Raw genomic sequence first — 12936 nt, 5'->3', positions numbered from 1 at the left:
AGTTCTTACTTTCATCTGCATCTTTCACTGCCACCTCCTTCCTGCCCCTGGTTCTTCCATGACCAGGATTTTCATTGGGAATCAGCAGAAAATCAGTTTGGGATTTTGCATGTGAAGGTCTGTTTTTAGAGAGCCTGTGAATAACCATGGACGGCAGCAGTGGTGTACCTGAAAAGACAACATGACCTTCCAAAGTTCCCTGTACATCTTCTCCTTCCCTTTTCTCACATATATTTTGTTGTTATTTGTGGGCAGGAAATCCTCACCCATGGGTTTTTTTAAAAAGCTTTGTAAGCTTTGCTTTTTTATTGTAAAGGTAAAGAGGCCAGAGGGAACTGGAAAAATTGAAAGAATCTGATGTAAAAGAGAGAGTTTCAGGATGTGCTAAAGAAAATTACATTTCTCAAATTGGAAATGTCAAGGTTTGTTTTGTTTTGTTTTTAATTTCTCTTTTCTCTGGAAACATTTGTATGGTCTTCTTCAGGGGCTGTTAAAAGGAGTGGGGACAATAAACAAACAACAGCAGCAGTAGATTGCAGAATTATATATGTATATCTTGTATCATGTTTATATAAAATGAATCAATTCAGAAACAGCATTTCAAACTCAATAAAATTGTATTCATATACTTATCAAACTATTCAATTTTTTTTAATTGCTTCTAAAGCTTATATCTGGCATTTTTCAGTGTGTAAGAACAGAATTACAAAGCTGTGCATACTGCAGTTCAAGTGAAAAACTCTTGTAGTTGCATCATTATTCAATAGGAGTTACCATGGTTTTTAAAGCCTGCAGTTTTGCTTTATTTTTACTATCAGTCAGTCAGGAGGAGTAAGTGAATGACTGTGAGTGTATAAGTGTTAACTTGTAAAAATAATATGTGTGGTGCAGTGGGTGGAGGGACAGGAATAGAGGCAACATCAAATGACCTCAGGATCCCAGATCACAAGTGAAACCAAGGAACTTATCACACACACATTTAACCCGACTGCACCTTAATGGGATGCAGCTGGTACATGGGATGCAGGTGGGAATTACCACATTTAATTCACCACCGGTTCCACTGGTCAAGTGCAGCCCAGCTCCCAAGCGCACTCCAAAAGCTAGGAAGGAACTTTCTGACTTGGAAACATGGCTTCTGAAATGTGCCTGGGACCTGAGATACAGACAGGCTTCACTCACTTGGCAGAATCGGTGCATACTGTTAGGATGCAGTCAGGTTAAATGTGCATGTGATAAGCTCCCAAATTAGAAGGAGCAGACAATATTCCAGAATTCAAAATGATCTTAACAGATGAGAAAGCAACTAACAGAATGGATTTCAACAATAAAAAATAAAATAAATAATAAAACTTTTATTTATATCCTGCTTTTTGTTAAAACAATCAAAGCAGTGTACAATGTTAAAATAATACATCACTATATACATAATATCCCCCCTTAAAAAGATTAAACAGTTTAAGATTAAAATTAAAAAACATTTAGAAACAAAGAGCAATATACAATAACAAGGAGAAATGTAAGACACCCCACATGGGCAATAAAAATGAAATGCACAGATACAGGATGGGTGACCCCTGGATTGACAGTAGTACATGCAAAAGTGATCTAGGAATCTTAGTGGAACACAAGCTGAACACCAGTCAGCAGTGTGATATAGCAGCTAGAAAAGCTAATGAGATTCTATGCTGCATCAATAGGCTCAATAGTGTCTAGACTGTGCCACTTTATTATGATTTGGTCAGACTTCACCAGGAATTTTCTGGTCTATGACTGTAATAAAGATAAACTGAACTGAACAACTAGAATATGGGGTCCAGTTCTGGAAACCACAATTCAAGAATGATGTTGATAAGCTGGAGCATGTCCAAAGCAGGGCAATCACCATGCGCTCTGAGGAATGGCTTAGGGAGCTGGTTATGTTTAGCTTGTAGAAGAGATGTTTAAGAGGTGACATGATAGCCATGTTTAAATATTTGAAAGGGCGTCATATGGAAGAAGAAGCAAGCTTGTTTTCTGCTGCTCCAGACACTAGTACATAGAGCAGTGGATTCACATTACAAGAAAGGAGATTCCACCTAAACTTTAGGAAGATGTTCCTGACAGTAAGAGCTGTTCAGCAGTGGAATACTCTGCCTCAGAGAGCGGTGGAGCCTCCTTCTCTGGAGGTTTTTAAAGGGCCATGCTGTCCAACCCCCTGCTTTGCAGGAATACACAATCAAAGCATTCCTAACAGATGGCCATCCAGCCTCTGATTAAAAACTTCCAACGAAGAAGATTCCACCACACTCTGAGACAGCATTCCAAATATTATTTAAACTGTTGTTGCAAACCCCCACTACTTTCATAGATATGATGAACTGACTTCCTTGCTGAAACCCTTTATTTTGGCCACCAGTTTCTTCTGTACTAATATGGTGAACTCTGATCCCCTCTTCCATTTTTGGATGGGATCTAAAGTAGACTATGGCTAGGGAGAAGCCAGGCCATTTGGCCCATGTGGACAATCCCCAAGTTACGAAAGTAAAATAACATCCAATAACAACAAATCTACATGATACTTTTATTAGACCAACCAAAATGCACAATATACATGTTGCAAGCTTTGGAAGTGTAGTCCAAAAAATAATTTTCCCAATCATTATTCATTTCCAATATGCATTGGTATTATCACCCTTATCTTGCAGTGTGGCTTAAATATGATTATTGAAATGTTATCTGAAATGCTTTGCACATTGCTATGTATTTGACAAATGCTCTGTTTTTATTATTTTATTGCTTTCCACTTTAATATTTCTCCAAATAACACGTAATCAAGGTATGCCAGTGTAGTATAGTAGGTTGAGTATTGGACTAGGATTCCAGAACACCAGGGTCTGACTCCTCAATCAGCCACAGAAACCCATCGGTTAAACTTGGCCAAGTTGCACTCCTTTGGCTTCAGAAGAAAAAACATGGCAAACCTCTTTTGCATACATCTTGCCAAGAAAACCCCATGGATAAGGTTGCTATAAATCAGAGCTGACTTGAAGGTATGTGTCAACAGCATAATACATAATCAAATATTTTAAAACTGTATTTTAAATATTCTGGAATCCACCCTTTGACAATACCACCCTTAGTTGGGTTGCCATAATTGTCCACTTTTACCAGGGACAAAATGTGGAACAAATTCGAGACCAAACTGTAGGACAACTGCAGGACAAAACTCAGCCCAAAATGTAGGACATTGAAGAAAAATGGTGGAACTTAAATGTCCTACTTTTTCATTTACTATTTTGTAAACATAATTTTTAGATAATTAATAAGCCTAGGAGAAGCCTATAATTATATACTGGTCCTATAATTATATACTGGCCTGCATCTTTCTGTGTCATAGAGTGAGCATCTTAGCTAGTACAGCCACCAAGCTTTTATCCCAGGACGACTACATGCCCTGGCTGGTTTTTCTGCTTGCGTATTCCAAACCTCCTGATCCCTGCCTCTATTTACTTGTATCAGATCCAAGAAGTGCAGCATAATTTTTCAGAAATAAAAGCTGGCACTATGGACTTCTTGAAGCACATGATTTAACTGGACAGAATGGGAGTGCAATAATGGTTTTGTTGTTGTTGTTATTTTTTTCTTTTTTTTTTTTTTTCCTCCCCCCCCCCCCCCCTTTTTAAAAACTTTCCTTATGCTAAATCTGCATAATTTTCCTGGAAAGGATATTCACTCTTCTACTTCCATGCTGAATTACAAAGATAGTGCAAGGGAACACTGGTAAAAACAGCTGGCTTATGTATTTTGATGACATTGGCTAGCAGAGGGGTAGTTAGAGAGGCCTGAGTGTTGAGAGAGCATTAATTAAATTTTATTTATTGCTGTTGGGTTCTTTTATTGCGATATTTTAAAAGCAGTTGATGCACTATGATGGATAACCATTTTGCTACTACTCTGGTAATTGCCTGCTTGCTCAGCCTTATCTCCACCATCTTCTTGACAGCCTCAATTGGCACAGACGTCTGGTTTGAGTACTGCAACCCATCATCCCCTGAAAATATCAGTAAGGTCACTTGCAATGAAGTCTTTGGTGAAAATACAGGTGAAGACTCTTATACGGAAGCTCTTTTTCAATGGAATGGCACCATTGGACTGTGGCAAAGATGTATCACTATACCTGAAAACTCCTACTGGTGCAACTCAACAGGTAAGCTACTTCTAAAGAGTTTATTTAAATATATTTCCCTGTGTACTGTACTCTGTTAGGCTATTTCTGACCTTTCTGTGATCAATTTCCTTCTTTTTGTTTAAACACAAAAGCAGCTGGGGAGAGGGGATTGGAAACTTTTTAACTTAACATTATTTCCAGCTCAGTTCTTCTCCATCAGTTGCACTGGAAAGAAAATACAGGAACTTATATTGTTCCTCCTTCCCCCTGCCTCTCCAGTGGGGATTCCAATACTTTTTTAAACAATAAAAACATTGGGATATTCATGTTTGAATGTGCAGCATGATATCTAATTTGGTTCTGGGAGGTCAGCTGAAGCCAAAGCACTGGCGAATAAAACAAGCAGATGAATTATTCCCATACCCACAGTCATAATAGGCCAGACAATAACACCCATGTTTTTAAATCAGGGGTGAATATTGTGCAGCCTGGATCTAAATACTCAAAGGAACTAGATACCATCTGATCTTGGAAGTTAAACAGGGTCAGGCCTGGCTGAACTTGAATGGGGGGCTGCCAAGGATTACCAAGTGCTGCAGGTTATCAGTGTTGCCAGTTTCTGGGGAATTCCCCGGAATCCAGGGAATTTAATTAATTTCTTTCTGGGGATTTTGACTGAATAATAATAATAAATAATGGATAATTCCAGGGATTTTGGTAAAACATTCTGTGGAATATCTTCGAGACTTGGCAACACTGCAGGTTATATTTCAGAGAAAGAAAATAGCAACCGCTGAAAGTATTATGAGATTCATGGGAATTGGCATAAATTGACAAGTGACTTGTAGGCAAATACACAGAGTACTTTCCATGGACCTTAAGTAGCCCTAGTGCTCTTTTGTAGTCTGAGAGGCCCCCAGGGTTCCCCATGTTGACTTTTTCCCCCAGAAAGAAAAGAAAGTAACAAAAAGGTAATGAAAACTGCAGAAAGTAACACACTGAGGTTTTTTTAAACAAAAACAACAGCAACATTGTAATGCATAGCAACAATGAACTCTAACAGGTATTGAGAAGGAATTATTTGTGAAAAGTAACTGTACAAGCTGCTTTCGCAAGCACCCTTCACTACTAGCAATCTTTTTTTGTAAAATTATAAATCCAAATTCATCTTGAACTTATATGCATTCAAGCTATTCCTAAAGCAAGAGAATACATTAATTTTAAAGAGATGTGAATGTCAACCACTCTAGAAACGCTTTTGGGACTGAAGTCTATGACAGAAATGTTCCAGATCAATAGTTTTGCAGCAGCTTAAAGGGTATAAACATGAAGCAATACATTTCATTCTCAATGGACTATAAAGGCTCTTTTCTGTGCAGATGGGGATAGAGGTCCATACATAAATCCTAGTTAATTTGTATGCACATGCCTCTGTGTGAAGACCAACAATAAAGCAAATTAAGCCCTAATAAATGTTATTTTGCTTTTCTGCTCTCGAGGTGAGATGGTCACAAAGTGTATCAGTTTTTCTCTTTCGGATCAATTTATGGAAAAATATAAAGAACCTGGAAATCTAAAAGTGGCAGTGATCTGAAACGGACCTGTAAGTATTTTCATTTGGTGGTGTGGTATTTTGTTTAGTGAATCTAAAATAGTGATGGCTGTTACGCTATACTCACTTACCTGCAAATAAGTTTAGTTGAACACAGTGGGACTTACTTTTGGAATAGAAATGCATGTTTTTGTTGTTAGAAATGGAAACAAGCCATTTTTACAACAGAACACATATACCAAAAGTGGTTGAATGGCTAACTTACCAAAGATTATCAAGCCGGCGTCTGTATTTGTATGGGCCCCTTGAGCTTCCTATTTCTACCTAAAGCATAAATGGGCAAAGTGCAGATCAGTGGTTACATGTGGCCCTTGAAGCCCCCAAAGAATGACCCCCCAAACCCCCAAAACTCCCAGACACCAAGCCTACCCTCAAATCTCAAAAACATGCATCCCCTACTGCTTAAAGCATCCCCCAAAATCCAAAACGGTGAGAGAGAGAAAAGAAAATCAGTCAAAACTGAAGCCAAAAGTAACAAGGCATCATTTCTGGTTATGCTGATTTCACCAATATGGGTTAACAGGTAAAAATTGACCCCTGGTCTCTCTGCAGTTGCTCATTCCTAACTTCATTATTTGTTACACTACTGAGTGCCTTTAAGTCATTTCTGACTTATGGCAAACTTATCACAGGGTTTTCTGGAACTGAGAGTGTTTCCTTAAGTCCAAGTGGTAAATCCCATTGGGTTTCCTTAAGTCCAAGTGGTAAATTAAACCTTGGTCCAACACCCATACCACTACACCACACAGGCTCAGTATAGTTTTTTATTTAGGAATTACATTCTACAAAAATTTGTGTTATTTTATTTAATAGTATCCTTCTAGATACAAGGACTCCCTGAAACAACATCTCAGGCTCGGCCAAATTGATCACCAACAATGGTCCACCCTGGCCTTGCATTGGGAGGCATGGAGATGCACTATTCACAATGCTGCGGCCTTTTTTGAAAGCTCATGCCGAACGAGTCTTGAAGAGAAATCACATCGCAGAAAGAACCACAACCCGGAAACATCACCCAAGGAGACTTTCTGCTATGCTTTCTGCAACCGGACTTGTTTGTGTCAGATTGGCCTTTTTAGTGCTTGTAGAAACCGTGGGATGTGTCCTTCCTGAATCTTCGTTTGCATAGAAAAGCCGGAGAGAGATCTTCTAGAATGCGTGACACAAACATAGATTTTTTGAGTTCTGACACAAATAAAAGCTAGAATTGGAACTGAGCCCCTTTCCATTGTCCCATAGGCAGTTTGTTTTACCAGTAATTTAAACAATGAAGTTGCAAGCTGGAATGACCTAATTTTGTTCATGTGTATATTTCCATTAGATCTGTGGCGCCTGCAGTTCCTTCTGCTATTTATCAGCCTTGGATTCATGTGTTTTGGAGCTGTTATTGGTGTCTGTATTTGTGCCTGTTGTAAGCTCTACCCTACTATTACCACAGGAGTCCTCCATGTCCTTGCAGGTGAGTGATCTTAGCAAACATCCAGCTGCTCTGTGTAGAAACATTGATATCTCAGTCATATGAGTTAAGAATTCAGTTCTGTGACCTGTTGTTGTTGTTGTTGTTGTGTGCCTTCAAGTCATTTCCAACTTATGGTGACCCTAAGGTAAATCTATCATGGGGTTTTCTTGGCAAGAGTTGTTCAGAGGCGGTTTACCATTACTTTCCCTGAGGCTGAGAAATTGTGATTCTCCCAAGGTCATCCAATGGGTTTTATGAATCCTGGTCACCAGTCATAGTCCAACACTCAAACCACTATGCCATGCTGACTTGACCATAATATTATGTTTCTCCAGGTCTGTGTACACTGGGTGCAGTTAGCTGCTATGGAGCTGGAATCGAGTTGCTCCACAAGAAGCTCCAGAACACTTCTGTGCAAGGGCAATTTGGCTGGTCCTTCTGTCTGGCTTGTGTCTCAGCACCTTTGCAGTTTATGGCAGCTGCCCTTTTCATTTGGGCTGCACATGCCAACAGGAGAGAATTCATACTCTTGAAAACATACCATGTGGCATAATGGAACTATCTCTTCCCAAGTCTTTTGCTGAGATTTAAAAAAAAATTCTATTAGCCTCTTTATTTTTCATGTTTATCATTTATTTCTTCTTTGCCAGTTCCATAGAATGCATGCTGTCAGCATAATTCCCTGGGAGTGAGATGAAACCATGAATTGGCCCATATTGGATCCCCTTATCTAACAGCTGGGCTGCAAGGATTGTCAGGTGGCAGGCAGTCAATTACCACTCAGTCTTTGTCTTATATTACATCAAAGACCTATTTAAGTTGCAGGTATGCAAAGGCTCTCAATGACTGGCAAAATATGCTGGCATGAGGGCACAGTGGGGGCATGGTGACTGCCTACCCCCCCACACCAGCGTCATGTTGGTGTCACACCAACCAACCAACCACACAGCAGACATCGTCACGCCACGTCTTTGGCACAGCGTGTAGACACACTGTGCCAAAGAGCTGTAGAAAAGTCGCAGCGGTGACTGGCACCATTTCCACGGTGCATAAAGAAGCCACTTTTCATGGCTTCTTTTTGTGCTGCGGACCTGCCAGTTTGGCATGGTGTGCAGTTGCTGCATTCTTAACTCAGTGCTTCCAGGGGCAGCGCAGCGGCACCTCTTAATGGCGATCTGCCAAGCCCCAAAGTTAACAAAGTAAATGTGTACCTGGGCATGACTTATTTAATGGAAATTTTGGTACCAGATTTAGGAAGAATAAGAACAGGAAGGTGCTTGGAGATCTCCCCCTAACCTCTCTTATGGAGATTTTCCTCTTTGGAGGAGCAAATAAACCTGTCAGCTTACCTATAGAAATAGTTCTGGCCCAATGTACACAATTCCATACATGCTAAAGAAAACATGCAATGACAATGAAAAGGAGCAAAAACATACAATTGCTATACAGTAGGTGAAAACATGCTGTACAGTTGTGAAATGGTATGTATTCTTGGATTTTTTGTTCACTTCTAAAGATCAGGTCTCTCGCCCACTATCACTCCTGTCAATGAAGGGATTATGCAGATTTTGATCTTGATTGATCTATCCTGATTAAGTGACCTGGTTTATCCCATGCTGAGCCATCAGGATCTCCAAATATGGTCATAGACATTTACTGTATGGGAGCAGGCTCTTGGCTTCATGCTTCAAACATCCCTTTTGATATCACCTTGGTATTGAAAAAGAGGAGGGGTGGAGAGGGCCAGTGTGGCACAGTGGTTTGAGTGATGGACTATGACTCTGGAGACCAGGGTTCGATTTCTAGCTCAGCCATAAAACCCACTGGGTGACCTTAGGCAAGTCACATGCTCTCAGCCTCAAGGGAAGTCAATGCCAAATCCCCCTCTGAAGAAACTTCCCAATAAAAGTCTATGATAGGTTCGCCTTAGGGTTGCCACAAGTTGTAAATGACTTGAAAGCACACAACAAGAACAAGCAGAAGACCAGACCTGGGGGAGCAGACAGCTCTATCATGCAGTCTCAAGCAACAATCGCACCAGCATTTTCCAATCAGTGTTTATGAGGCAGGATTATATTACATAAGCAGTTATCTCTTCCTTTCACAATGTCATGCCCAGCCTGGAAGATGGCTTGGAGGACTCAGAGGATGAGCTAGAGCCTCTGGGATCTGAACCTATAATGGAGGAGCCAGAGCCCCAGGGGCTTGAACCTGTAATGGAGGAGCCAGAGGCTGGCCCTAGTTCTGCTGGAGCAGAGTCTATGGCCCCTCCAGAGGTTCAGCAGTCAAGTTTGCCTGGTGCCGAGGCTGTGGACATGGAGGAGGATCTGGGCAGCGTGCCTACCTTCAATGAGCGTCGAGCAGAAAGAGAGGGCCTTCGAAGATCTCGGAGACTTTATCAGAAGCGTCTTCGTAATCAGGCACAGCTGAAGGCCAGCTCCTTGCCTTCTTAAGCACCTGGAGCATGTGTGGTTCTTTGCCAGTGGATATCTGACTCTTTTAGAGGAAAGACTCTGTCTCTGGCTCCTTGTCTTGACTACCCGGAAACTTGACCTTGGACTGCTTTATCTACCTGCCTATCTGTTACCCTGAACCTCGGACCGTCTGACAATTCTTCTGGTAAACCCTTTTGGCAAAGCTACTGCAACTCTCCAGGACTGTGTAGCTTACATTGACTTTGCGGTGCTGGGAGGGGGTTGTTTGTTTGATAACTAGCTGCTTTATCAGCCCTTTGGCTGCTTTCCCGGACACACCTCTCTGTTCTGCAGCAGATTATGAAAGAGCTATGAAAGTAGATGTATTGCTGTTGTTTGTCATCTAAGTTTGTTTCACTGAGTCTTTTAGTTTTCTTTTTTTCTGAATAACCTTATTTTAATCTTCTGCTAGCTGCTGTTCTTGTTAATTAGTCTATTTATAGGATCACTGTATGTTTTAGCTAATAAAACGTGCTCTCCTATCCTTCCCCCAATGGTATTAGTTATTGCTGTTGTTACTTAGATGGAAGCCAAGCAGTCTGAGTCACCATAGAAATCTAGAATATTATATGGCAGTGCTTCTTAGTGCATAGTCTGATGTGTTGTTTTTCAATGTGCCAGGGACTGGCACTAAACTTGTGCCCAGTGAGTACTATTGTTTTTCTCTTTCCCATAGCCTTCCCAGGGACTTGGAAGCTAAGCAGGGTCAGTCCTGGTTAGTACTTGGATGGGAAATCAACAAATACTTTGTGCTGTAGGCTATATTCCAGAGGAAGGACCTGGCAAAACCATGTCTGAGTATTCCTTGCCTTACAAACCCCATGAAATTAATGGGATTGTTATAGGTCAACAGGTGATTTACAGGTCCCAAACACTGTGCAGAAATAATCCAGTTTGAGACCGCTTGAACTGCTCTGCCTCAGTGCTAGGGAATGGTACATAATTGTGGCACCAGAGGTCTCTGACAGATGTCTCAGAAAACTACAGTTCCCAGAATTCCCTAGCATTGCACCAGGGCCGTTAAAATGGTCCTAGATTGTATTATTTCTGCAGTGTGTTTTGGATAATAAACACATAAACCAGGTTATTACAGCACCAGTCTGCTCTAACACCTTAAGATGAAGAACCATGCATTCTTGCTCAGGATAGAGGCAGAAAATCCTAGCATCCAGGGGATAGTTGCATAGGGCAGGAACAATTGGCAGCTGCCACGCTACTCCCCTCCCAAAGAGAGCTCACCGTGCAATTGAAAGAGATATGATGAGGAAATATGGGTCACCAAATGACTTAAGCAGAAGCAGAGGGATTGTCAAGGGGATTTCTTGAACTGATCTGTTCATAATAAATAAAACATGTTTCACCGCCTCCACCACCTCACTTCCTTGTGCTATGTCAATGAATTTTATTGTCTGATTTGCTGATGGAGAGCAAAAAAATTATTGTCTTCAAATATGCTGTCATTATCGTGGTCATGATCTTAATTAAACTTAAACGGATTTAGCTAACTAATGCTCTTGGGGGGGGGGCAGTGCTAGAAGAAAAGCAGCTTGAAATTAGTTGCCAAGGTTGAGCAGTCAACGGTAGCTTTTAAGGTTTTTTTTTTAAAGCAGTAAACTTTGCAGGTGCCTAACACTAAAGCCTCTGGAATTACCAGGGCTGCTTGAAGGACCTTTTTGAAATCTACCCTGTTGTCAAATTTGATTTGAATGTGAGAAAAATCATTTTTACAAAAAAGGTTATACTGTGGACCCTTGTTATACGCTGGGGTTTGGTTCCAAGATCTCCCATGTATAACAAAATCCGTGTATGCTCAAGTCCCATTACATATAATGACATAGCAAAATGGTGTCCCTTATAAAAAATGGAAAATCAAGGTAAATTTATACTTTTTTGGAACATTTTCAAACCGTGTATGCTTGAATCCGTGTATAAAAAAATCCGTGTATAAGAAGGGCCGACTGTAGCAATTTTTGTTTTCATAATGCAAATTGATGAAAAAGGGCCATCTATCCAGATTCCTGAATATCAATTCAATTTTAGACCAGTACAGATTGGGTGCAGATTAATAGAAACCACACATTGCCAGACAGTGGTGTCATAAGGGAGGTGCGGGGAGTGGAAATCACACTGGGTGACATCTCAGATGAGGGTGAATACCTGGTCGGGTGGTTGCTCCCATCTATCTCAAGACCCCTTGGCCACCACATCCTCTGCCAGCCAGGATGCCTCTAATGTCCATTGTCTGCAGCCATTGGGGGGGATGAGATGCTGCAACCTCCTGGAAGCTCCTTCTGGGTGTGGTGGGGCTGTTGGCCAAGCAGCAAAAAGGCTGCTGAGTAGAAGTAGCAGACAGCCACCCAACCAGTTGCCACTGGTGGGAGGGGGGACTTTTGGGGTCTAGCAAGTTTGCTGGCCAGAGGGGAAAGTGACTTGCCTCCCTTTCCCACTCACCCAGCAGCTCTGCCAGGCTCAGAGAAAGCTGCCACGTGGTATCAGCAGCCCACGTCTACCATGGCAGAGGCAATCAAACTGGCAGAGGTGAGCAGCTGGCATATATGCCAGACAACCTGGGGGTGCCAGCATGAGTGGCGCCAATCCTAAAGATGCACAGAAAATCTGAACCACCAAATCTGGCTTCCAAAAAAAAAAAAAAAAAAAAAATAAGGAGATCCATGCATAGCCCTATTTAGAATTCTCAGTAAGGATGCTGCAATCTCTGCAGACCAATAGGTAGGTTTTCCATATAGCAAGGGGAGTTTGTGTTACCATCTAGAGCATCCTGTTGACTGAACAGAGAAGACCATTACCTGTGCCTGATAGCCTTTCTTAACTAACTACCATTTCCAAAATGAGAGAGGAAGGAGGAAAAAGAGTTGTGTCTGTGGGCCAAAACACACTGCAGAAATAATCAAGCCTGAAACCGCTTTAACTCCCTTGGCTCAACGCTAGAGAATTCTGGGAACTGTAATTTTCTGAGAGGTCAGGTGCCACAATAAACTACAATTCCCAGGATTCCCTCCCATAAGGTTGTGAGTTCAATACCAGCAAAAGGGCTTAAGCTCAACTCAGGCTTACATCCTTCCGAAGTCACTAAAATGATTACCCAGATTGTTGGGGGCAATTAGCTTACAGTTGTAAACCGCTTAGACACTGTTATTTCAGTATGAAGCGGTATATAAACGAAGCTGGTTTTTTGTTTGTTTTCCCTAGCACTGAGCCAGGGCAGTTATAGAAGTCTGAA

General features: G+C 41.3%; 1 protein-coding gene across 1 annotated transcript; it reads left to right on the top strand.

The window, feature by feature from the left end:
- The first annotated feature begins 3909 nt into the window (after nt 1–3909).
- LOC121925036 (claudin domain-containing protein 1-like) lies at nt 3910–7774 on the top strand. Its single transcript, XM_042456742.1, is given in 5 exon segments — nt 3910–4189; nt 5650–5721; nt 5724–5753; nt 7084–7221; nt 7557–7774. Coding segments are annotated over 5 exon segments (738 nt in total).
- Nucleotides 7775–12936: the final 5162 nt, after the last annotated feature.

Source organism: Sceloporus undulatus, chromosome 3 (assembly GCF_019175285.1).
Source record: "Sceloporus undulatus isolate JIND9_A2432 ecotype Alabama chromosome 3, SceUnd_v1.1, whole genome shotgun sequence".
NCBI classification, from domain to species: domain Eukaryota; kingdom Metazoa; phylum Chordata; class Lepidosauria; order Squamata; family Phrynosomatidae; genus Sceloporus; species Sceloporus undulatus.
Note: the sequence above shows the minus strand (reverse complement) of the source record. Positions and strands in the feature narration are given on the sequence as shown.